Here is a 27,437-nt window from a genome sequence, read left to right on the forward strand (position 1 = left end):
CTCATGCTGCAGCTGAAGGGATTGAGAACTTACCCCAGCCTGGGCCACACAGCGAGACTCTGTCTCAAAAAAAAAAAAAAAAAAGATTCTTTTTTCACCTCCCAGATCAGCAACAATCCAAGATTTTGACCATACAGCCTGGTGGCCAGGTACTCTGATATACATTGATGGTGAGGGGATTCATTGGTACAACCACGGGTCTCCTATCTTCTTTCAAAATTTTTTTCACGGCCGGTCACAGTGGCTCACACCTGTAATCCCACCACTTTGGGAGGCTGAGGAAGGAAGATCACTTGAGGCCAGGAACTCAAAACCAGCCTGGCCAACATGGCAAAACCCCATCTCTACTAAAAAAAAAAAAAAAAAAAAAAGTAGCCAGGCATGGTGGCATGTGCCTGCAGTCCCAGATACTGGGGAGGCTGAGGCAGGAGAATCACTTAAGCCCAGGAGGCAGAGGTTTCAGTGAGCCAAGATCACGCCACTGCACTCCACCCTGGGTGACAGAGCAAGACTCCGTCTCAAAAAATAAAAACTAAAAAATTCTTTTCACAAGCACAGTCCCCATCTGTGCTTCCTTGGAGCCAGTCTGGGTGTGTCCTTTCCTTAGGACCCAGGAACCTTCCCCACAGGGTTGTGTGAGAACTACCCTCCACTTCTGTGAAAACTATCCTCTTTGTTCAGTTTTCCGCCAAAGGTCATAACGAGTTACCCTTGCAAGATTTAATGACTGCATGCTAGTAGGGGCCCTTGTGGGTCAACAATTTGGGCCTGGAGGGACTTGGATGAAAAGTCTACCTTAGCAGGATGCTGAGACATGCTAGCACCGGGGGGTGCTTTATAGGTACTCCTCAAAACGCACTCCATCACGTTGGCCCTGCTTATTTTCTAACTAGTAGTAAATAAATGCTTATTTACTAAGCATCTATCACATGCCAGGTTCTGTTTTAAGGACTGTATATTCATTTACCCAGTTAAGATTTACAGGAACACTGTGAGGCTAGTGCAAGTATCATCACTCCCATTGTATAAGTGATAAACTGTGGCTCAGAAAGAACTAATATTCCCAGGAGCATTTAGTTCACAGTTTGACAAAGCCAGGATTTGGACCCAGGTAGTTGTGTTCAAAGCTGACATTCTCTCAAAGCTCAGTGATGTCCAAAACCTTTGGAACGAGGAGGAATTGCTCACGGGTAGAGGAGAAGTGCATACATCCAACAATTGCTCTGACACCATTAGGGTATAAAGCATCAGCACTTGGCTACCTCACCACCTGCTCCTAGTCACCAGTACTCAGCAATCTCTCCTAGAATAGGGGCAGACCCTCTCCTTTTCACACACAACTTTTCCCAAGGAAGTCCCACTGCAGAGATGCTTGGGCTGGAAGGCCCAAGTCAATGGCGGCAGTGGTGTCTGGGGTGTGCTGCCTTCAGAGTTTCTTTGAGGATCTGGGTCTCAGTGCCGAAACTGGCCTTTCTGCCACACTCCTTAGCAGTCATGGAGTTTTCCTAGGATCCCCACTCTTCCTCCTTATAGCCTCACTTCCTGCAAGCCTCCCCCACCCTTCTCAAGTCCCTCATTCATATTTGTACACACCTTTATCCTAGCCATGGAAGGATTTTATTCCACTCTGACCACCTGCAGGGCTCCCTGGCTCAAGAAGCAGAAGAAAGATGGACTGCTACATAGCAGGTGGCGTAGACTTCAGGGTAACTACCAAGTGACCAACTGTAACTGACATTCAAGCAGGTAAGCCTGAGGCATACCTGGGTTACACCTGTCACACAGTGCTGAGGGATTCAGACACTGTGGCCAGGTGGGTGCTCACAACATCCAGTGACACTAACCTAGGTCCCACCATTAGGGCCCAGCAAAGCCCCCTCTGTAATACTTGGAAATAAGAATTCTTTACATTCCGTGGTGTCCCCAAGGTTCCAATAAATACATACATTTGCATATCAGTTGTCACTCCATCTCCCTCAGCCTGTTTAATCTACTAGTGTTGTGGTATCTCTGGCTGGATTTTATTGCTTCTGTAGTAGCAGAAGGCGCCAGGGCTTAGGATAGAGACATGGCACATTGGGCTGAGGTAAAGAATTCTGGGTCTAGATGTGGAAACATGCTTTGCATGAGCAGAGGTCAAAAGCTGACTTTAAATGATAGCTTTCATAGAAATGCTTGCCATTTCTTAGAAACCATCAAAGCTTGGCATTGTTTGTGTCATGAAGAAATTGTAAACAAAACACAATTTGAACCTGTCTCTCTCTGGCTTCTGGTTTCCCTTGGCTGGGCCACACCATCACAATATTGATGAGATATGGGCTGCAGCTTGCTTTGGGCTACTGACGCTGAAAGATGCTGCCAAGAAACCTACAAAATGCTGGCCATGAAAACTGAGATCTCAAGCCTCACCTCACAAAATAAAGCCCATTTAGGAAGGCAGACAGAGTGGTGAGAAGGTCAGGTTTGGGTAAAAGGAGCACATGAAGATTAAGAATGGAACAATCTGGTAAATGTCATTCACTGCTGACTCAGGAGTGTGGTATCAACATCATGAAGTAGAAAGGGCAAAAGTTTAAGTGCCAGGAGATTTTGTAGGGAAGGGATAAAGCTTTTTTCTCTATCCTTTTCAATTCTGCAGCTGTGGCCCTGGAAATTCAATTGACAAAAGCCATAATTACGGGAGAAAAAAAGCGTATTTCACGTGCACATAAGGTACCTCAGAGAAACGAAATGAAAATCCCAAAGACATGATCAGACTTGGAGGTATATACACCATTTTAACAAAGGGCGATCAGTTTCTGGAGAACTAACAAGACAAATGAAGAGGCAGTTGAGCTTCTAGAGGCAGGAAGCTGTGAGAGGGTAAATATATGGGGAAGCTAATGGAAGGTAAGTGTTATTTTAGTAGGGTTTGTGTTGTAGATTCCTTTTGGTGTCATGTTTGGGATGAAAAGAATCTAGAGTTATCTCTGGTAACGAAGACTTATTCTGCCTTTCCTGATATGAGAGAGGGAAGGGGGACACCTTCACAAAGAAAAATACATGCCCTGCTTTTAAGCAAATAGGGGAAAGTAGAGAGCCTTTCTGCAGTCTGCTCTTCCCCAATTGCCTTCAGCTCAAAACAATCCTTCTACGAAGGTGATACACTCTGATCCCTCTCAATTTTATGTAATTTATTGACAGTCTCTTTCCTGCTAGGCTGGAGGCACTTTGAAGGCAGGAACTTTGTCTATTTCACTCACCTTTGTATCTGCAGAACCTAGCACAGTGCCTGGCCCATTTATTTGACTAAAAATTAACAGATGAATGATTTTGAACATCGCTTTGAGTACAACTACCTGGGTCCAAATCCTGGCTTTGTCAAGTTATAAACTAAATGCTCCTGGGAATGTTAGTTCTTTCTGAGCCACAGTTTATCACTTGTACAATGGGAGTGATGATACTAGCACTAGTCTCATGGTGTTACTGTAAGTCTTAACTGGGTAAATAAATATACAGTCCTTAAAACAGAACCTGGCACATAGTACGTGCTTAGTTTGAGTTGCCCTGAGTCTCAGTTTCCTTATCTGTAAAATGAAGGTAATGATCTTGTCTTAGTACTTCAATAGCTGCCTTCCTCCATTGACTTACTCTTCAGCAGAGATTCCCATGATGGCATGAGAACAAACAATAATCTCTTATTTTGAAAAAGTAGTGTAAGTGTAAACTATCTTTTCTTTTTCTCTCTCTCCCTTTTTTCTTAAACCAGGCAGCCCCTGACCCAGAATAGGTTTAGAGAGGCTCCCAAAACATCTTTTCTTGACTTTCATGGCAGCTATTCCTCATTTGAATGTTCCCAGGGAAATATGGCAACTGTGGGAGACCAGAATATATCTCCTCAAATTAGGAGGATTGTTGACCCGAAGATAATTAAGATGCTGGGGAGCTCTGTGTCTTCCCTTTGCTTGCCTAAAAGCCGGACAGAGATTTACAGAGACAAAAGGTCTTTTTGTCCTCCCTGTCTCTTTTCTTACCTAAAGATAAGGTGTACATTCTTCATTACTGGAGACAACCTTGACCAGCTCAGAGATGGTGCCAGAGGGACCTGTGAGCAGACTTTACTCCACTAGTGTTTGCCCATATATTTACCTTCCCATAGCTTCCCATCTTTGGAAGCCCAGGACTACTTTCCTTTGCCTTGCCACTTTTCTGAAATTTACTGTTCTTTATTAGACATGCTATATACGCCAGACTCGTAAACACTGCCTTGAGTTAACTCTTCACTGAGGTTTCTCCCACGTGATGTGCCCTGTACGTGTTGATAAGCTGGACTGTTCTCTTGTTAATCTGTCCTTTGTTGCAGAAGTCTGGCCCAACTACAAACTTAGGAAGGTTGAGAAAGAGAGCAGACGAAGAGACACTGCAGCAAACTACCAGTGATTATTTTCTCATTTTGTCTACTTCTGTGACTCGTTCTCCAGGGAGTTTGAAAAGTAGAGACAAGCACACAGACACATACCACGCATCTTCCTAAGCTAAGGAAATTACACTGAGATCAGAAGTGGCTGGAGCAGCAAATGTCGCGCTCCAAATGCCACATTCACAGAAGCAGAAAGGGCAAAAACAAATTGGCAGCCCATTTTTGCACAGCTATGAGATGGAGTGTCTGAAAAATGTAGTCTTGAGATATCTCACTTGTGTTTTTATCAGAACACTTCAAATGATAGCAGCAAAACTTTGGCTTAGTGGAAAAAAGTCTCCAGAGTTGGAGTTAGATGTCCTAGATCCTATCTAGAGTTCACCCTTATCTTGTCCTCGGGCAAATCATGCTTCTCTGGGTTTCAGTTTCCTCCTTCAGTCTAAATGGCCATATGGCCTCTCATGGCCCTAACACTGTGAGACGATAATAGTGGTATTAATTTGGATTAGTCAAACAAGGGACAGCTCCCTCAGGGCATAACTTTCTGCTTCCAGGTGATGCTGGCATCCCTCTACCAGCACCTGGATCCACTTTCCCAGGAGGAGGAGGGTGTGATTTGTGCATCCAGCTCTCCTAGCCTGAGACCCTGAGTGACCCAGGATGCAGCTAAAAGATGCTGGCCATGCCCACGAAGAGAGCAGAGGGGCTGCGAAGGGGCTGCAGAGAGATGGGAGAGTTTTGCTCTGCTTGCAGCAAGCCCAAGAACTTAATTTAAACCTAGTGAGTTAATCAGCTGCAGTCTTCCAGTTTAATCCCTTAGAGCCAAAGCTTTCAAGAAGCCTTGACAGTCTTCTGGGACCTATGAGACACTGTCCTGGATCTTGGTGGTGGTGGGAGGATCTGGCAGTGGGGGGGCTCTGCAGACAAGTTGCTTATGATTTAGTAGGAGAGAAGTGACATAAGCCAATTAGTCACAATTTTTCTCTGAAGCCTTCTGAGGTGTGGCACAGGCCAGGATGTGGTAGAAAGTAAACACAGGTGAAACAAAGCTCTTTGAGAGTGCCCGGGAGGCCCAGGGGGAGTAGATTGTGTGTAATTATTTAATCATTCATTGGCTGGAGTTAAACTGTGAAAAACCTCCAGGAGGAACAGTAGAGCTTCCAGGAGGAGCTGGAGGGTGGGGAAGGTGAGAGAAAGAGCATTCCAGATGCCAGCAGAGCAAAGGGGCAGGGGTAGGGAGGGGCTGCGGGTGTCCTGGGAACCAGAACCACTCTTGGCTAGCAGCAGACCTGAAGGAGGAGCAGGAGGTGAGCTGGAAAGGTAGGTCAGCGTCAAACCCGTACAGACCTAGAATGCAAAGTTTATGATTTGGGCTTTAACCTGCATGCTGAAGGGTCAAACATTGGCCGATTCCACTCACCCTGCAGATGGCTTTTGTTTGATCTGTATGGTGTTTTGTTTTGTTTTTTAATTTGAGTTTGCTTAAACATACAACATTTCACATACAACACAGATTTCCAGCTGCTCTTTAAAAGTGGGAAGGCCAGGCCTTATAGAGAATCTTTGAACAAAAGCTGAGTAGCTGCTTCCCTTTCAGATGAGAGACACAGGGTCTGGCTTGCCACTGTCTGCATATCTGGTCCACCTCACTCACTTGTGGTGCCCTCTGGACCTTCACAGGTGTTTAAGTTCATCGCCCTTGCCAGAGAGAGCAGGCTGTAGAAACTTTAGAAGGTCACAACTTGCGGATAACAGAGGAAGGTTGTGCCTCAGTTAGACTAAGCTGAGGTCAGCATTTTGATTGGGCAGTGGTGAGAGTAGAGGCAGAATATCTGATAGGAAACTGTTTTATAGGTTCAAGCCAGAGGTGGTGAGGTCCTGACCCAGGCAGTGGCAGTGAATGAAAATACAGAGGTGGCCTTATATGCGGAAGGAACGGGGCTGCCCAGTGCTGTGCTTTGAGGGCCAACAAGTTCTCTGTCTCAGATTCATGCTCAACAAGCTTGAAGCCCATGCTCTAATAAGAATACTACCTCAGCTAGATCAAGGCTCCAGTGAGATATGATCGCACCACTGCACTCCAGACTAGGCGACAGAGTGAGACCCTGCCTGTCTCAACAAAAAGAAAACAAATGACCTTAGCTCTAGGTAGTGAATAACACTTTAACACTTTTATCCAATGAGATCAGGAATGTCATTCCCCACCAGAACCTTGTGAGCGTGGTATTGTGACTGTCATCTTTGTCCTGCAGATAAAGAAATTGAGACTCAGAGATGATCTATTATTTGTCTATGACCATTCAGCCAGCAAAATGGCAGAACCAGAACAAACCTTCACTCCCAGTCTGAATCCATCTCCCTTGGGCAGGGTGTACTCCTCTGCATGACACAAAGCATCACTCTCTGTGCTCTTTAAAACTGCAAATACATCTAGGAAGGTAGGAGAAAGCACTTCACCTCCCAGCGATGGTCTGAATATTATCACTGGATCTGTATTTGTCTAGAGGCACGCTAGCATTGGGGACAGAGTGTAGACTCTGGAGCCAGCACATCTAGATGTGAATCCCATCATAACCACTCATTGGCAAAGTTACTAAATATCTCTGTGCCTTAGTTTCCTCACTTTTAAGAAAAGGTGATAACACCCACTTTACAGGGATGCTGCAAGGATTCAATGAGTTAATGTGAATAATGCATTTAGCACATATAAAATGCTGTGTGAGTGTTTGCACATTATTTATTTTATTTTTGAGACAGAATCTTGCTCTGTCACTCAAAGGCTGGAGTGTAATGGTGTGATCACTACTCACTGCCGCTTCAACCTCCTGGGCTCAAGTGATCCTCTCGCCTTGACCTCCTGAGTAGCTGGGACTACAGGTGGGCATCACCGCGGCCAGCTAATTTTTGCATTTTTTGTACAGTGTTTCGCTATGTTGCCCAGGCTGGTTTCGAACTCCTAGGTTCCGGTGATCCGCCCACCTCGACCTCCCAGAGTGCTGGGATTATAGGCATAAGCCACCACACCCATCTGTTTGCACATTATTATCTACATTTTTCATAAGCCAGTCTGCAGTCCCAGGTGTCTTGTGTTGAGAGAATTGGAGAGAGGGAGTTGCAGAGGAGTTAGGAGAGACATAGCATGGATGTGGCAAGAGAATTGGCACAACTCACTCCCCATGGTGTTTGCCAACAGCAAGACACACCACTGCATCCATCTGGGTTGTTATCTGTGGTGGAACGTGAGGGGAAGGGATAAAATGGGGGCGGACCTTTCTTTAGCCCTCCCTACCAGAGGGTCAAGCACAGTGCTATGTATTTCTGAGCCAGCCAGAGGAAAGGGATTGGGACCTGATGGAAGTGCCAAAATGCAAATGTCTACAGGCGCCTGAAGGAAAACTAGATATCAGCCAAACTGCTGGTATTGTGCTAAGGCTAATATTAATACCTACTCTAGTGACACCATCTTCTAAAAACTCTGAGCTCATAACCTGTGTCCAGATCCCTAGAAGTGGAGGCATAGAGTGTGAGCAGTGTTGCTATAGCCCAGGAAGTCATGGCTATGGTAGGCAGAATGATGGTCCCACAAAGATGTCCACGTCCCAACCCCTGGAACCCGTGACAAAACCTTACGTGGCAGAAAGGACTTTATAGATGTGATTACGTTGAGGACCTTCAGATGGGAAGGCTAGCCCAGATGATCCAGGTGGGCCCAATCTCATCACATGGGTCCTATTGTTCCTGGTGAGTCCTGAGGAAGACACCCTGCTCCTCTGACTCCTCATTGAGAGGCAGCGACCCCTCAATTCAGTCCTCTGAGTCCTGAAAGTCTTGTGGTCAGTTTTTCTGCACACAGGTAGATGCAACCACAACTCAGGCATTTATGAATGGCAGTTACCTGGGTAACTGAAAGGAGATAGTTTTAATTTTGAATAGTCACTAATTGCAAAGGGGCCATCTTTCTAGAAAACACCTCCTTATCTTTTTGGTGAGTGTATCTACTGTTTCTCCCGCAGTGTTTGCACCATTCTGGCAATTATCCCCTTGACGACATCTTCCCAGGACTGAGCAGAGAATTCCAAAGACTGTTCCAATGATCAGGAACTAGAGCTAATCTTAGAACAGCATCTAATGAGTCTTTCTCCCTCTGTATTCCCCCATCACCTCTACCAGTCCAGGTAAATCGGGTAGTCACTGCCTAACTGGAGAAACGTGGCCTGGTAGAGGGGTGGGACCCAAGGTTGAGATTTAAAGGCACTATCGGCAAAATCTCATTGTGTCCTCTGTGTCCCATAAACGGATTTGAAACAATTACTTCATTTCTAGGTTGCAGGGAACTTTGCACAATTGATCTGGTGTAAACAAAGGTCTTGAGGAGTGAAGAAATTAGGCCTTGAAAGATGTTTCTCAAACTGTGAAATACTTCTTCACCTGCCAGAACACATCAGAGAAGACTAATTGTCACCAAATTATTCCTCCGTTCAACCATTTGTGTTGCCACATCTATAAGCATAATGTGTTAAATTTATACCATGCTCACAAATACTTTCCATTCTGCCCCCCAACTTTTCAGCATTGTAGTGATCACCGTTTTTGTCCCCTTCCTCTGCCTCTCCCATCCTAAACCCTGCCAGTACTGCTCCTGGTGAGAAAGTGGCCAGGAGACACTAAGAACCCCTTCCTAACATACCAACGTCCCACAGCACGTATGGAGAAGGATGACCCGGGTATCCATTAGTCAATGATATATACTAAGCCAGTGAATGTAAACAGCGGTTATCTCTGATGATAAGTTTCTGGGCAATTCCTAATTTCTTTTAATGCCTCTCTGCATTTGCCAGAATTGATATATTAATGTTTTGCCAAAAAATTTGAAAGTGTCACAGATACTTCCCAGTCTGCTGTGCCACTGGAAAATGTAGGAAGAAAAGACAAAAGAATATTGGCTGTCTCAGAACTACTTCAGTAGGAATGGTACCAAAATTAAAAAGATTTACAAAAAAAAAAAAAAAGAAAGATTGGGGGAGAGATGTACCACGCCCCTCCATGCAGCTCACCCTCGGGGTACAAGCAACAAAGTGGCCACATGAGCAGCTGTCCTCACGTCAAGAGAAACCTGCTTAATGACAGTCTTGGTAGGAGAAGAAGAGCCTGTTCCAAAACTTGTTCTTTCTTAAAGTTAAGGCTCTTGATCTTTACTTTTCTCCTGACTCTTCAAGTTCTTCAGGATTATTTTTCCTAACTCAGAAGGTCTGCTTCAAATGCTGCTATTTCTTGTTGAGTTGGGGCAGGGGGCATGCAGGGCTAGGAATAGGAATTTGCTATTTATAATCTCCATGACCTCTATAAAGGTCATCTTTTCTACTCTGTCATTAAGAAAGAAACAGGCTGTACTTTTTCTTACTCAATTCTGCTCAAGATTAGAGCTCTCAAAACAGATGTATTGAGACGTCATTCAGCAATTACAGGAAGGCCATTAGATTTTTGGAAGGAGCATTACTTTGTGGGGCATTTAAGGCTTTCTTGCTTGCGACCATTTTGATTGTTTCCAAGCTAGTGCTTTTTTTTTTTTTTTGAGATGGAGTTTCGTTCTTGTTGCCCAGGTATGATCTTGGCTCACTGCAACCTCTGCCTTCCAGGTTCAAGCCATTCTCCTGCCTTAGCCTCCCACGTTGTTGGGATTACAAGCATGTGCCACCACACCAGCTAATTTTTTTATTTTTTAGTAGAGACGGGGTTTCACCATGTTGGCCAGGCCGGTTTCGAACTCTTGGCCTCAGGTGATCCACCAGCCTCGGCCTAACGTGCTGGGATTATAGGCATGAGCCACTGCTCCCAGCCCAAGCTACTGCTTCTTAATTGAATGTTTCCGAAGACAAGGTTGGGCATTTGCTTTAATTTTACCTTATACTCTGTTGCTCTTCCCATCTCCTCCTGCACTTTAACTCACGCTCTGTGGACTGACTTAGGGTTTCCCAATATTCAGAATTTTCTCTTGGCTCTCAGAGGCAATTGCTCAGGCCCTTTGGACTACCCTTGTGGGGCTGCCCCTGGGTAGAGTTAGGAAATCACTGAACTTTGCCTATATACTATCAAGATTTCCCATGATCTTCCAAACCTTCCTATTTGCATCAGTCTTTGGTGCATCACTACCTTTCATTTATTTCCCCTAAGCTACCCAAAGCCTGAGTGCTGTTCTAGACTTGAAATTCTTCCCTGTATTAAGAGCAGTCTTATCTGCTGGTGGGTGAGGAACACAGGGTAACTATGTGGTATGCTTACTTCTGCTTCCCAATCCTGTACCCAGAGCAGGCATCGCTGATCAGTCAGCTACGGCACGCGTCCCCACTGAGCTGACTCAGCAGCAGAATATTTCTTAACCAGCACTTCAGACAACCACTACCAATGAATCAAGCCCAGCCATTGATTTAAGTTGAAGCTTAATTTGCTGTAGCATAAAGGGATTTCTCCTATAAACTACATAGTTGAAATGGCTCACAAGTACAGTCTTAGGGTTGTTGTTTTGAGATTTATGATTTTAGAGTCTTCTTTCTGGCATCTCCCAGTCATTGGTTCCTTTTTAGTACAGAGCTATTTTCTCAAGTGACCCTAAGTGTTACTGTCCTTTTAAATAATAATAGATTCCATATGGAGAGTCTATTATGTGCTGGAACCTAACACCTGTAGTATTTTGTTGCCATAGCAACCCTGCAGGTAGTTTTCATTATCCCCAGTTTACAAATGAGGCTCCAGGTGTTAAGTGACTTTGATTAAGTAGATGCTGGTAAGGGTAGGTGTTCAAATTCAGGGCTGGCCGGGCATAGTGGCTCATGCCTGTAATCCCAGCACTTTGGGAGGCTGAGACAGGCAGATTACCTGAGGTCAGGAGTTCGAGACCAGCCTGGCCAATATGGTGAAACTGCGTCTCTACTAAAAACACACAAAAAAATTAGCTGGGCATGGTGTCCCTGTAGTCCCAGCTACTCAGGAGGCTGAGGCAGGAGAGTCCCTTCAATTCAGGAGGTCACATCACTGCATTACAGCCTGGGCGACAGGGCAAGACTACATCTCCAAAACAAACAAACAAAAACAACAACTAAAAACTCAGGGCTATCTAACCCCAAAGTCCTGATTCTGTCCACTGTTTTATACTTCCTTACTTCTCCTGTCAAATTCTGAGTTAGAGGAAGGCCTAACTTTTTCATGTCTGGGTAGAATATGATCCTTTCTTATTCAGGTCCCCAGGGACCTAAAGGACTCATGTTTAAGATTGAAAGGATCCATAGCTGAAAGATCCTTGATCTGTAGAGGCCTCAGTGTTGGTAGTTCTCACTTGCTCTGGATGGTCCTAGCATCTACTAGGTTTGAACTGGGGGGCACGCAGGCAAAGAACTCTTCTGCCACAGTGTCGGTAGAGGCCACAGAAGTCTCCCCTCCGCTGCAATGGTTAACTATAATGATCTGATTGGGAATCAGCTCACATTTACTGAGTATCTACTAGGAGCAGGATCTGTACTAGGTTCACTGATCTCATGTCTTCTGATCCAGTTTGTGGTCTTCGCGCCACACCATGCAGCTGGCTCCTTATATCGCAGTGCTCAAAATAAATCCACTCCTCTAGGAGATCATGCAGAGGTACACACCCCTGTTGGGGATGAAGGAACAAGCAAGGAGAGGAGACTTTGCTTTTAGCCATACGCTTCAAGGACATACAAACTATAAGGCAAAGAAAGATATCTCTCTGCAACTGTCCACGTTAATTTGGGATTATAGGTCTAGGCCTGGAGGAAATTAGCTAGTCTTTAAAGAAATCAGATGGAAATAAAGAACAGATCATGAGAAAAGTAGAAACTGATATCTGATATGGATTCACGTTTTTAAGCTGTCGGGAATTCCTGGTACCAGAACCTCTGTTAGCCAAATGCAGAAGTCACTGAGCATTCCGAGGGACTTCAGAATCCACTGCAGGGCAACAGATACATTGGACCCTTCTGCAAAGTGGTTTTCCTAGTAAAATTATGGAAATTAGTGAGGTCTAATCGCAGTCACTCTGCTCATCATACACTAGGAAACACCACTGGTATTTCCTTCTGTTGAGGAGGAAAAATAGCCAGAACAGAACGGATAACCTTCATTCTGAGTTACATCTGACAACAAGCTGAATGTAGGGCACTTGCCACGCCTGTATATACAGTGACCATCCATCCCAGTTTGCTCAGGAGCCTCCCGATTTTTGCTTGCTGTTCCAGCGCAATTACAAAAAAGCACTACTCTTTCCTCTGAAAAGTGTCCTGATTTTGACAATAAATTGACTATTTGACCATCCTACTTATATAGCAGGTTTCAACTTACTGCCACTTTGGCCTGAATACAATAAATTGGGCTGGATATATTTCCAGGACTCAAAGAACAGTCTGCACAGAAAAGCCATTTCAGCACAAAGAAGCCTGTGTTGCTTATGCAATCTCCACACTGTCCTTCTTCAGTCTACCATACACACACATGCACACCATGTCCAGAATTGGCCAGCATTCTTAGGATAGTCTTGCACAGTTTTCTGAATCTCAATTCTGCTGCTAGATATTTACTGGATTCATAAGATGAAGGTGCAAATATGGAAGCCTTGAGTGGATTTAACAGTGGTCCCCCCAAAACTCTGCACTGAGCATTAGACCCCAGCAAGAGGGCCTGTGGGCCTCCCAAGAGAGTCACAAATCAGGCCACTTGCTTGTCAAATGGGGACAGGTTGGCCCCTCTTCTGGCTCTCAACAACCCCAACCCCAGATACTAATCCCAGGATCCCTTTCCTATTCGTTCCAAATCAGGATATTCAATTTCCTCACGCAGCCAGGACAAACTGGCCAGATTTAAAAAAACAAAACAAAACAAAAACAAGAAAACTGAGATTTCTGGACTGCTTGCTGAAGAGCTGGCATGACAGGAGTTAGGGCACTGTCACCAATATGGCATTTCCTTTTGAATATACACCTTAAATCTTAGATCCTGTCACTTGGAGCTTTGAAGGTCAGCCAGAACGATCTGGGATGCTTCTATTTTCTTGTGAATGTGAAAATCAGCTCCCTCTAACACCATGAAGAAAAAGAGCAAAAACAAAAAGCCTGGGACAAGAGTGTCACCTAGTGACAAAGGCATGCTTTTGTTCGTTTCTTCCAATAGAGCATCAAGAACCCATGAAATGTATCCAGTGCTTTATAGGGATTCTTTTATCTCATGTTCACAACAGAGAGGTGCTTTGGAATCAGAGATTTAAAAGAAATGGGCCCTGTCCTCAACCCACAGTTTGATGGAGGCCATTAGCATGTAAAAACAGAATTAGCATGGAGTGTGATAACTGCTGCGATAGAGGCAATGTGGAATATTTTGGAGACAGACAAGGGACACCTTCTGGTGGAATCAGGAAAAGTATATGTAGGCACCGAGCCTAACAATTAATTGGGAATTAGCTCCCCGCTCAGCTTACCTATCCCTAGGCCAATTACACGAGGAGAGAAACTGAGGTTGAACTTGGCACAAATCATCCTCTGACTCTCTTTCTTATGATGCACCCCTTGGTTGATGGCTGCGCTGTCCATTACAGTAGTCATTGGTCACATGTGGCTAGGAGCACTTGAAACATGGCTAAGCCAATCGAAGTGTGCTGGAAGGGTAAATTATACTCCAGATTCCAAAGATTGAGAATTTTTTTAAGTGTAAAAAAATCCCATTAGTAATTTTTATATTGAGTATGTGTCAAAATGATACTGTTTTGGATAGTACTGGATTAAAATAAATTATTAAAATTAACTTCACTTTTTCAATAAAAAATGGCTCTAGAAACTTAAAAATTACATATGTGGTTCAAATTATATTTCTACTAGGCAGCACTGGTCTAAGCTTCCATGGGAATTGTAACATATTGGAGTTTTGATATTATTTCTTTAGAACTGGACTCTACTCCTGGCTCTGGCTATAAGAAAGCATTCTGGAGTTAGCCTTGCTTCACTATTCAGTAATCAAGATGAGCTTGACAGGTTTATTTAAACTATCTTAATCTGAAATTTCTTATTTATAAAATAGGAACAATAATACCTGTGTGTTGTGGGCACAAATGAGATAATCCATATAAAAGAAGGCCTTCTGTCCCATACTTAACACATAATCTCTCAACGTTTTTAAATGACTTTATTATTACTTGCATATAAGTTCTTTCTTTATTTTGAAAATAGGGTTTACTCTGTCGCCCAGGCTAGAGTGCAGTGGCATGATCTTGGCTCACTGCAGCCTCTACTTCTCGGGCTCACGAACAGCTGGGACTCAATTTTGTTTTTCTTTTTTCTAGAGATGAGGTCTATGTTGCCCAGGTTGAACATGTAAGTTCTTGATTCTCTGCATTGTTAAATTAGCAAATAATGGTACATATTCGTGGGGTACAATGTGATGTTTTGATACATGTACACATTGCAAAATGAGCAAATCAGATTAATTAACATATCTATCATCTCATATACTTATCCTTTCTTTGTGGTGAGAACACTTAAAATATACTCTTCTGGCCATTTAAACATATGCATTGTTAATAACTACAGTGACCATGTTGTGCCATAGATCACTAGAATGTATTCCTCCTAGCTGAAACTTTACATACCCTTGGACTAAAATCTCTGCTTTCCCCATCCACCCTTCCCTCCAGCCCCTGGTAACCACCACTCTACTGTCTTCTATCAGCTTGACTTTTTTAGATTTTACAAATAAGTAAGATCATGCAGTAACATCTAAGTTCTTAATAAACATTATTAAGACTAGAATTTACTGAGTGCTTACAACTGCCAGGCCCTCTGCATGAATACACGCCTTTAATTTGTGAGGGTCCTGGTTTTACCACCTGAGGCAAACAACTTCACCCTTCGTGAGCCCCCATTTCGTCACCTCCACATGGGGATAGTTGGTCAGTAAATGACCTCTAGGGAAACTTCCAGCTTTGACATTCTGTGTGTCATCTGACACTTAAAAATATTTGGCTATCGCGTATGTATTATTCAAAGGATCTGACTTCCAATGTTTTCTAATAGCCTTTTGTTCTTGTTTCTTCTTCCATGTCTCTGAAGAAATAGAATTTTGTCTTTCAGATTTCTTCTACTACCTGTATTTTTTGATTTCCATCACATCCCCTTTCTCTGCTTACTTAAAAAGTCTGATTCTCTGTCACTCATTTAGACTTTCTCTTCAAATGCCTGGTGTTCCCTGCTTGTCCATTGATAGCCAAGAAGCAGCCACTATGATGTTGACTAGAAACTATGTGGGTAGATGGTACTTGCTGACTGAGAGGCATGGGAGAGGACCTATTTTGTTGATTACTAAATGTCAGTATCTGCAGGTCTTTTTTTGGGGGGAGGGATCTTTTCCTAGAGGGGAAGGCTCCACTTTCCTGCCTGATGGTGTGAGCCTGACAACTTGAGTTCTGGGAATTGGCTGGGGATCCTTCCCGCAGGGTCTTGCTGTTTCCATGTGGTGCTTTACCTTCCGTGGGAGGCTACTTGAGTTGAGTTGCCCTTTTTAGCTTCCCCTGCTTCTGGCTGACGTCTCAGATCTCTCTGGAACAGCAACAGTTATAATACATATAATGGCTGCTATTTATTGAGCACCAACTCAATCAGGCATTGTCCTAAGCAATTAACATGGAGTGTTATCCGTTACTCCTTTCAACTCTGTGGGTAGATACTATGACAATATTTCCTGTAATTTATTGTGACATGGAGAGTTAACCAACTTGCTCAAACTCAGTCGTGGATCTAGCACTTCAACACAGAGCCCATTCTTAATACCAGTTTACCACTTGCCCACCTGCTTTCTATTTTCCACATCCTAACCTGTCTTGTCTGCTTTCAGCACCTCTCCTCTTCTCCCTGTCTTGAAGGACTTAAGCCTCTTCTTTCTGTTTTTTTTGAAAGACGGGGGTCTCCCTATGTTACCCTCAAACTTGCTATGTTGCCCTCACTCAAGTGATGCCCTGGCCTCAGCCTCCCAAAGTGCTGGGATTATAGGCATGAGCCACCGCACCCAGCCCTTTCTATTTCTTTACTACCATTTTAGCGGAATTTCAGGAGACAGTGGAGATAAATGTGCAGGTGTTGTTCACTACACATAACCAAAGACTGAAATCACTTTTTGGATGTGGAGGCTATCACGACTGGTCATAGTGACTGATGGATGGTCACTGTGAAACTGGGATCCCACTGCTTCACCTTGGCTTCTGTTTCTGCTCTGACTGCAGTTAGATTCTCTGTAGCCAGAGAAGCCTTGCGAGCCTTAGCCCATACATGTCATGGTTGCCAACTTACCTAGAGCTGTTGCTGACACTCAGCATCCATTACTGGGGAAATGATTGGCTGGGTTTTAAGATCCAGAGCATGAAAGCATCAGATAAAGGAGACAGAACTGGAAGTGTTTCAATGTATGACTGAAAAATCAGACATACATGTGAAAGGCCAGGATGATTAAAAATCAAAAAGTGACTACAGGTGATTTATATTTTCTTCTGTCGGCTCATCTATTTTCCAGTTTTTCTAGAGTGTATATATTATTTACCAAAAATGTATATTTTAAGGTATTTTAAAATGTTCACGCTTAGATTCAGTCATTCTACTTCTTGGAAACATCTTAAGGTAATAATTCAAGAAGTATGCAAAGATTTAGCCACAGGAATGTTTATTCCAAAAACATTTACACTAGCATTAAATTAGAAAACCAAAATGCATAAAGAGGAGTATAAAGTTGGACTCTAAAGTCATTACAAATATTTAACAAAATGCTTACATGGCATTCTTATGTGGGGAGAGAAAGCTTACAAAGCATTATTTACAATATAGTCCCATTTTTAATAGATGCACAGAATAATCCAAAGATAAACACCATAGGTTGAGGGCCTGGGATTGAGGATTCAAAGCTAATGCTTTTCCCTGGGGGCTGGGGGTGTAACTGAAGTCTACACCCACAGCTCCTATGGGCCCCAAGCACTCTTACCTGGCCCTCTGCCAAGGGGTAGGAAGGGGGCTGGGAAGAAAATGCAAGACAGGAGGAGGCGATTAGACATGATGGTGCTCAGGCCAGATTCCCTCTGAGGGTATCTCCTGAACACAGACAGTTCCAACACTATCTGAAATGAAATTTCTGTAAAATGCTTTCGTTGTTTTTAAAAAGTTAATCCAGATACTGCTGCCAGCTTTCCATAGTATTGGTTTCTGTAATGTCCTAACAGAGCAAAGGAAGGACACACCTGAAGTTAAAAAAAAAAAAAAAGCTTCTATGGCAGGATTTGCAGAGACCAGAAGAAAAAGGTTACATAGCAAAAATTTTCTTCTGGTTATCTTTGGGTGTTTTTTTAATTTTATTTTTAAATTATCTGTGTATTCTAATTTTCTCGCAACAAATATATATTGCTTTTGTATTTTAAAAAAAGACATTTAAAAAATATACAGAAAATGTAATCTGGAAAAAAGTTCCTTTTTCCAGTTCCAAGTTAAATAAGTGAAAATCACTTTACTGCTTACAAAGAAATCTTTAAATTTGAACTTGGTATGCATCATCTGCAACAGATCATTCAGTCTAGGGATGCTGCAGAACAAAGGGACTCCTCAAATCTCACTTTCCTTAGGAATATATTTTTCTAGCTATATTTATGTCCTAATCATGTTCTATTTATTTGTATATCAAAAATAATAGTCATATCATGAAGAGCTACCTTATCTTAGGCAAGTTGCTTTTCTCCCTCTTTTCCAACTTGAAAAACATACTTCTCAGATTGCTACAAAAGGTTAAACTAAGAACTCTTTTTTTTTTTGAGACAGGGTCTTGCTCCTTCACCCAAGCTGGTGCACAGTGGTGCAATCTTGGCTCACTGTAGCCTCAACCTCCTGGCTAAGAACTAGCTGGGACCACAGGTGTGCACCACCATGCTTTTTTTTTTTTTTTTTAATTTTTAGAAGAGATGAGGTCTTGCTATGTTGTCCAGGCTGGTCTCAAACTCCTGACCTCAAGCAATCCTCCTGCCTTGGCCTCCCAAAGTGTTGGGATTATAGGTGTGAGTCACCACACCTGGCCAATTCTCTTCCTTCTGTATGCACACTTGATGTATAGTTTTCACCTTTAACATAACATGTACTATCATTATTTTTTTGAGATAAGGTCTCACTGTGTTGCCCAGGCTAGTGGAATGGCATGATCTTGGCTCACTGCAACTTCCACTTCCCAGGTTCAGGCAATTCTCCTGCCTCAGCCTCCCAAGTAGCTGCGACTACAGGTATGCACCACTGTACTTGGCTAATTTTTTTTTTTTTTTGTCGAGACGGTGTTTTGCCATGTTGCCCAGGCTGGTCTTGAACTCCTGAGCTCAGGTGATCTGCCTGTCTCCACCTCCCAAAGTGCTGGGATTACAGGCATGAGCCACCACGCCTGGTCTGTATTTGCTTTTTAAAAAGCCTAACCCATACTGAATTGTGGGAACCTATGAAGCGTCTTTTAATGTCAATTAAAAGTAACAGTGGCTGCAGATATTGATTTCTGAAAGTACATGAGAAATTGTCTCTAACTATGGTTGAAACATCAAAACCAAATCTGAATCAGGTAGAGGTCTACCAGACACAAACTCTGAAATTAAACACTAATAGGACTGTTACTGGGAAGGGGGACTCCTTTGAGTAAAAAGGTAAGATACAATTTTCCTAGGTGACTGGTGCTCTCCCCCAAGTTTCATACTGGAACAAGAGTCAGGCTCAGGTTTACATGATCCTCTACTATTCTTTTGTGAAGAATGACAACTGAGTCAGTTGGTTGAGCTTGAAGTGTTCCAGTCCTAAGGGATTCCACTCTTACTTAATGTCATATATTGGTAAGGTGCCTATATGAGGTCAGTGTTTGTGGCTACATATAAAGACCAATGATGATATGAGAAAATTATTTTTTTTCTTTTAATAAGAGACAGGGTCTTGCTATGTTGCCCATGCTGGACTCAAACTCCCAGACTCAAACTCCTGGGCTTAAGTTATCCTCCTGCATCAGCCTCCCAAATAGCTGGGACCACAGGTGCAAGTCACCACACCTGGCTAGGGGCAATGATTCTTAAAGTCTCTGCTGGCTATCTAGGACTCTTATTAAATATCCTGTTATGCCAGGCGCGGTGGCTCAAGCCTGTAATCCCAGCACTTTGGGAGGCCGAGACGGGCGGATCACGAGGTCAGGAGATCGAGACCATCCTGGCTAACACGGTGAAACCCCGTCTCTACTAAAAAATACAAAAAAACTAGCCGGGCAAGGTGGTGGGTGCCTGTAGTCCCAGCTACTCGGGAGGCTGAGGCAGGAGAATGGCGTGAACCCGGGAGGTGGAGCTTGCAGTGAGCTGAGATCCGGCCACTGCACTCCAGCCTGGGCGACAGAGCAAGACTCCGTCTCAAAAAAAAAAAAAAAAAAATCCTGTTATTTTTAAAAGGCCATTCAAATATATTTTCTTGAAAGAAACATTTATTTATGATCTTTATTGGTGAAACAATTTCAAACAAATCCAGAACAGGTTCTCACACTTTGAGCCTTTAGTGCAAAAACATTATGCCATGCGGGAAATAAAATGCTTATCCAGTGGAGCTCTCCCCTGATGCATTTAAATATTAGGATGCTCAAGTAGAAGACGACTTATGTGACAGAAATCTGCTCATAAATCTGCTTGAAAAAGGGCATGATAAACTTCATATTAAGGTTTCTCACAACATAAATATGCTTAAGCAAATTAATTCCAACTTAATTTCAAAACACCCCAAGAATCAACTATCCCTTTAAATAAAAAAAATAATCAATTTATACTCTTCTTAAAAGAACTCCAACAATTTAAAATAAGTTCCAATTCCATATATATATATACACATTTATAACTTAGGTGCTCTTTTGCACTATATACTTTAATTCATGCAAAAGTGATAGAGGACTGGACTTGAGGCTCTACAGAGGCCTTTCTGAGAAAGCTGTGTAGCTCCTTACTCTGGCGAAGAACAAGGGGGTGTACATTTTGTCAATCTCAAAAGCACTCACTGCAGTCTCACCAGTTGATCTGTAAAAAAGAAAAAAAAAGCACAAAATTACTAATACGAGGAAATTTCAAGTCATTTAAAATCCTGTGTGTTTGGGGAAGGTTATTCTATGCTTTAGCCTTTTTTATTTTAATTCATCTTAGGAAATTCTATATAATATAGGCATACTGTAGAAAACTCAAAAAATTCAGAAATGTATGCAGAAACATCACTCATAATTCCAACACCCAGATAGAGCCATATGAGGGATATTTTCTAGTGTTTCTTGAGATCAAAGTTAGTAATTCTGCTTTTTATTTCATTTGATTATTTGCATTTTCCCATACCACTATTTTTCAGAAAACACTTTTAGTGTGGATGATATTTCACTGTTGGCTTGTACCACAGTTTACTTAATTGGGGATTTAGATTGTGTCTACTATTTCTCAATTTAAAATCAGGTGATTTTGATGTCCCTCAGAGATTCCTAAGAGTAGAATTTTTAAGTCAGAAGCTATAGACATTAGGTTCTTGTTAAAATATTTCAGAAAGAATTATATTCCTAGAATATAATTTGATTATTTAGTAATTGCATGATCAACAGCATAATTATAGGCACGGGGGAGGGAAAGTAGGTGGTAAGTTATGCTACCACTGCCTTTTATTCTTCTCCTTCTGACAAAGAGAAAAACAAAAGCAGAGAATTCAAGTGATTTTATAAATATTACAGGAAGTCAATGTGATAATTAGCAGCTACAAATAATGCCTGTTGTAATGTCCTTTTTTCTCCTAAATAAACAATGTTTTTCTAATGGGTCAATATAAATTATAATCATCCATTGTTCATTTGCTTGGTTCTACTTCAGGGTTTGGTTTCTTTTTTTCTTTTTTGAGACAGGGTCTTGCTCTATCACCCAGGCTGGAGTGCAGTGGTATGATCATAGCTCACTGCAGCCTTGAACTCCTGGGCTCAAACGATCTTCCCACCTCAACCTCCAAATTAGCCGGGACTTCAAGGTGCATACCACCATGCCTGGCAAATATTTTTATTTTTTGTAGAGATGGGATCACCTAGTTTTGCCCAGACTGGTCTCAAACTCCGGGCCTCAAGTGATCCTCTTGCCTTGGCCTCCAAAAGTCCTGGAATTACAGGCATAAGCCTTCACACCTGCCCAGGTTTCTTTCTTTGAAAAGTAGAAAAAAATTCCACAGCATTATAGAGAGAAGCAAAAAGGAGATATAGTAGAATTGGTAGGCAAAAGTGAGAAAGAAAAATGTTCTGTTGTCAGGACCTTCCAAATGAGCGGGGAGAAGTTATTTGTAAAGTGGAAATGTGACACAGTTTTCAACAATGTGGTTAAGGTTGCAAAGAGGCTAATGAAAGCTGACCTCAAAACTTCTCTCTCAAAATTTTGGGATCAAGCAGAACGAAGAGCCTTCAGTCACGTACCAATATTCTTTCAAATCGAACAAGAGTTAATTAACCTTAATAGCCACAGGACTTGATATTTCACTTTCTTTTTAAGTTTTACGTATTTCTGTATGGCTCCTTTCTCATACCTCCCCTCTTCAGTTCACTGATTATGATGTACAGGTAAATGCTACTGCATAGAACAAAGAGTTTCAAATAGGAATCACCTAACAGATTTGGCTTTGGAATACCTGCAATCTTATTTTTTTTTGAGACTTACTTTCCTAACTACAATTTTATTAAATCAGTGTATAAGCCCTGAGGATAAAACAAAGGAAACAAAGCAAAAAATGGTAACTGAACTGTGGGAAAAGAAAAATGATGTGGTATTTTAAAACGGCTTTAAGTCATGCATGGACAGCTCACAGCTGACTAAGTACCATTCTCCCCATGGAATGCTACTTTTATTTCCAAAGTGGTGGTACCAATTCACATTCCAATGGGCACTATATGAGTGTTCCAGATGCTCTGCTTCCTCAAGCATGCTTAGTCTTTTTCATTTGGGCCATTTTCTTGGTTTGTAGTAGTTTGTAGTAGTATTGGTTGTAGTTTGTAATGTAACTCAGAGAAATTAGAAACACATCTGAAATTCTTAAGCTGGATATGAAGTATACATTTATAGTGTAACCTTGTTATTTTTATTGCATTCACCTACTTGTAAGTAATGTGACAAGAATGATGTATCCAGATGAGTTTGTTGAACCTCTGGTGGCCACTGGAACATAGCTGTAGCCCCACATGGAAACTCTGATCTGCTTCTTGTACAGGGACACGACGAAAATATCTGTATTTATAGTCGAGTGGTTTCTGCAAAAGAAAAGATGCACAACCTATAATGAAACCTTACCTCACTGCTATGTTTATAGAAATATTATGCAACAGTGACACTAAAAGTAACATAATATTTGCATGCAGTAAAGAGTTGTTTTGAATATTACCAGAACATATGAGTGCTTTAAAAATTGCTAAATACTCTAAAAATATCAGGTTTTCCCCCATCATCATCGTCTCAGTTAATCATCACAATAACCTCATGTGTTAAATATGATTGCATTATTTCTATTTACTAGCTAAAAAAATAAAGATCCAGGGAGGTAAAACTACTATGTAACCAACGTTACATAGATGGGATGTAAAATTATTATCTCCTACCTTGAAGCCTAGTATTTTCTTCTACTGGAAAACACTTGGACATTTTTTAAGAGGGAAAGTGATAAACTGGTGAAGGATGTAGAAAAAGCACAGAGTATAATTTATCTTTTGCAATAACAGTAAAATAAGTGAGCAAACAGCCGTGACGTTTCATTAGAATTACACTTCTGCAAATACTGCTGCTAAACAAAACAAAACAAAAACACAACACTATGAATGTTTCATCATATTCTGAAGAGAAAATTGACATTCTACATGGGAGTTCCTAAACTCTTTTATTAGACAAAACCTAAGCAACTAAGGCCTTCCAAATTCCCAATTTTGACCTCAGGAAACCTGCAGTCACAGTCAAAGCAACTCTCTCTGTCTCTCAGGCTGCTGCTGCCCAGGCTCCAGGAACCCATCAGAGGGAAGTGGAGATGCCAGCAACAGGCAGCCACAAGGTTATAGGACTCGCAGATGAAATTCTGTCCTGTCTTGACATATGATGTTAGAGAAGGGGGGATTTCATACAAGAGAAATATCCTTCAAAAGCTGTATTAATTATAAAGACAACAAGTAAATATTAATATTTATCTCAAATATCATACAACTGGCTTCTTGGGTACATATAACAATTTTTAACCAGGATTGAAAACATGCATATGGAGAAAGGTTGTGAAAAAATTAGGCTACCAATCTGTTAAGAGAATTTAAAGCACTCTAGAATGTCAGTAATCATATTTGCTTGACATTTTTTTCCTTTTATCAGAGCAGGAAGAAAATTCTCTGAAGTTACATTATTTCCAGTAGAAACTGAAGTTCTAACAGTATCCTTATGGAAAGAATTAACTGTATGAGCTAATTTAGGAAGAAAAAACCCCTGTGATTCGAAATGAGCAGAGCCAAAAACATATTCAGGTATAGTTTTACTAGTTATTTCACAAGAGATTTCAGCTTTACATTTTCATATATGAAAAACAAACTATCTGGTAAAAAACAAACAAACTGATCCAATAAAAAATAACCACATTTTAGAAAACTCTCCAGCTTTCTTCAGTGATTGCTAGAAGTTAATATACATTTTATAATAATCAGAGAGGGTTTCTTTGTCATTCTAATCGAGAATGCTTGGATGAATAGGCTATTAAGGTAAGAAAACTATTAATTCCACCTCGTATACTCACTTCTTCTTTTTTCTTAGTTATTACAGCAAATACTTTGGTCTGATTGTCTGTGTCTTGTGACAAGCGATAGTGACCCAGTAGAATTGCATCAGTCCTTAAAAAAACCACAAATTGAATCCAAATCAGTTATTAAGTGGATTTAAGTAATCTAAGAAGTAACAAATTACAACAGTGTTTATTCTTGCTTGAAAAGAATCAGCTAAGATTGAGTAAACCTCAATTCCAAGGCTCCAAAGACCTACTGAAGTAGATTTTCTAAGGAAAAGCCCAGAAATTGGTATTTTTCCTAAGCCCCCGAATGACTGCTTTTAAAATCATCCAGTATTAGGTGAAGGAAGCACTGGGTTACTTTAACCTGCAAGCAACCATATAAAACGTAGACCGGATGGAGAGCCATTAAAAAAAAAATACTACCTGGTATTCCTAGTTCTTAAACGGGGAACAATGGACTGAGGCTCTTCAGGGGTTGTCAACATCATCACATGGCCGTCAGGAAAGAATCTTATGTACCTATGTAATAAGAAAAAGAAGACCAAAACACAACCCACACACGAAGTATAAAATATGTCCTTACCTATCAGTACCTACACCTATTCATAGCTATGAAACCAACACTGAAATACCATGGGCTAAAGAACTGCTAAAACATTAAAACAAATATGACTGACTACCTGTTAGTCCAGCAACAAAGAACCAAAGATACTTTATCACCTTCCTCAGGGAAAACTGTTGAACTTTTAAGTTTTACTCATTGAATAGAAGTCAAATATTGTCTTATCAAAGTTCTGTGCTTTTTCCAAAGCACAATTTCAAACAAAGTGAGATCCACACACAACGGTTAACATGTCTATTTTTTTTCTAAATGCCAGTAATATTTGGCAAGCAATAAAATGGAATAAAAGCACAAGCTATTTGAAAAGGCAAATATACCCAGGGCAAAAGACAAGGAGAAATCTAAAAGAGGCCAGAAGAAATTCTGTAATTTATATTAGCCTATTGGTTTTTTGAGTGCAATTCTTATATTGTATTACTAGATAAAAATACTGAGGGCCATTTTGTGGGTGAATTAAAAGCAACAAAGAACAGATGTCCATTTAACTAATACATGGAGAGAGAGAATTTTCCACTCACTCAGTGTACTACAGTGGTACCTGTAATATTCCACTTGGTGCCAGGCTCTATAGAAACCATCAAGAGACTGTTCCCCTTGACGAATATATGTGGTTTTACTGATATACACTCCTATGAAAATAATTTTTAAAAGTTAAAAATTATAATATTAAGACATTTCCAGCATTATTTTACTGTGGTTTCCTTTAAACATGCTTACAGTACTCACATTCATCACGGAAAACTGAAATGCCATATTTATCAAAATCAGCATTACAGATCACTATTACTGCTGAGTTCTACAGAATCCAACCTACCATCAAACCGAACACGAGGCCGTTGTAAAAACATCTCTCTCCAGGATGTGTATGGAACAAGTTTAATACAGCTTCTGCCCCAAACTTTCAAGCAGGCCAGACGCCATATTTCAGGGTCTCTAGGGAATAAAAGCACAATGTCAATAAAGACCAAGTCCCTACACATAGACATAAATCTTTTTGCTATCAGCCGTCTTCTATTTAGCAAGTATTTGTTGAACACCTGGGAGGCACTGTTCTGAGGAGAAACTAATGGACAAGACAAAGGCCCTGCTCTTTTACTGTGGGAAAGCAAATTGAGAGAAAAGCTTCTGGTAGTATGCTTAGTGCAAAAATCAACCAACAGACAAAGTAGAGTCAGCAGACAGAAATGATGCTGATGAGAAAATAGAGGCTATCTCAGAGAAGCCAGGAAATGCCTCTCTTGGAAGGTGATCATAGTGATGGGGATAAGTATCTCAGGCAGCAGTCAGAGCATGTGCAAGGCCCTCAGGCAGAAGTGTGACTGGTGGGCTCGCCCAAGGGTCAGCAAGAGCACACAGCTGTGGCAAAGTGGGCATTGTGCAGAGGGAACTATACGATGAGGCAGTTGGGGCAAGTGAGGTGGCATCATGTAGGCAGGAGTGGTTATTTACATGAGATGGAGGCCACTGGAGGGTTCTGAACATAATTTATGCTTTTATTTTAAAAGATCACTCTGGTGGTTTATGGAGAATATGCTCTAGGGGTATAAGAGTGGAAACAGGAAGACCAAGTAGGATGCCACTATGTAACCCAAACCAAACAGAAGAGTGGCTGAGTCGGAAGGGTTGTTGCAGAAGCGGTAAAATGGTCGGACTGGAGATAAATTTTGAAGGGAGTACCAACAGGACTTTGTTTAAAAAATTAATGCAGGGACTGGGCACGGTGGCTCATGCCTGTAATCCCAGCACTTTAGGAGGCCGAGGCAGGTGGATCATGAGGTCAGGAGGTCAAGACCAGCCTGGCCGGCATAGTGAAACCCCTTCTCTACTAAAAATACGAAAATTAGCCAGGCATGGTGGCAGGTGCCTATAGTCCCAGCTACTCAGGAGGCCGAGGCAGGAGAATTGCTTGAGCCTGGGAGACGGAGGTTGCAGTGAGCCACGACTGCACCACTGCACTCCAGCCTAGGTGACAGGGACAGACTCCGTCTCAAAACAAACCCCACCCCGCAAATTGACATGATTCTGCTTAACTAAAAATATTTTTAACTCCATCTCTAACTTAAAATATTCAGGGTCTGTTCGTTTTGTTTTTTTAAAGTGATGAGGTCTCACTATGTTGTCCATGCTGGAGTGCAGAGACTATTCACAGGTATGATCCCACTACTGATCAGCATGGGAGTTCTGACCTGCTCCATTTCTAACCTGGGCTAGTTCACCCCTCCTTAGGTAACCTGGGGGTTCCCCGCTCCTGGGATTTTACTACACTGATGCTGAACTTAATGTGGACACCCAGTCAGCATAGTGCACTAGAGCCCAGAACACCTAGGCTCAAATAATCCTCCTGCCTTAACCTTTTGAACAGCTAGGACTACAGGCACGTGCACCACCACACCCAGCTAAGTATTCAGTTTTAAAGATGCAAAAACTAGCCCGGGCAATGTGGCAAGACCCTGCCTCTTAAAAAAAATTTTTTTTAATGAACCAGGGAAAAATACAAAATGAAAAAAAAAAAAAATTAAACAGGCATGGTGACACATGGCTGTAATTCCAGTTACTCAGGAGGCTGCGGCAGGAGGGTGGCTTGAGG

At 41.8% G+C, this 27,437-nt stretch overlaps 1 protein-coding gene across 1 annotated transcript in view; it reads right to left on the bottom strand.

Moving 5' to 3' along the window:
- Positions 1 to 20,301: 20,301 nt before the first annotated feature.
- FBXO9 (F-box protein 9) overlaps positions 20,302 to 27,437 on the bottom strand; it is a 33,185-nt gene continuing 26,049 nt past the window's right edge. Inside the window, exons 9-14 of the mRNA XM_011960218.1 lie at positions 25,665 to 25,783; positions 25,389 to 25,479; positions 24,652 to 24,747; positions 24,238 to 24,331; positions 22,575 to 22,726; positions 20,302 to 20,489 (exon numbers count right to left, since the gene is read on the bottom strand). Of these exons, the coding sequence (XP_011815608.1) occupies positions 20,381 to 20,489; positions 22,575 to 22,726; positions 24,238 to 24,331; positions 24,652 to 24,747; positions 25,389 to 25,479; positions 25,665 to 25,783 (661 nt within the window). The 3' untranslated portion in view covers positions 20,302 to 20,380. The remainder of the gene's footprint in view (positions 20,490 to 22,574; positions 22,727 to 24,237; positions 24,332 to 24,651; positions 24,748 to 25,388; positions 25,480 to 25,664; positions 25,784 to 27,437) is intronic.

This window comes from Colobus angolensis, unplaced genomic scaffold (assembly GCF_000951035.1).
Source record: "Colobus angolensis palliatus isolate OR3802 unplaced genomic scaffold, Cang.pa_1.0 Scaffold51, whole genome shotgun sequence".
NCBI classification, from domain to species: domain Eukaryota; kingdom Metazoa; phylum Chordata; class Mammalia; order Primates; family Cercopithecidae; genus Colobus; species Colobus angolensis.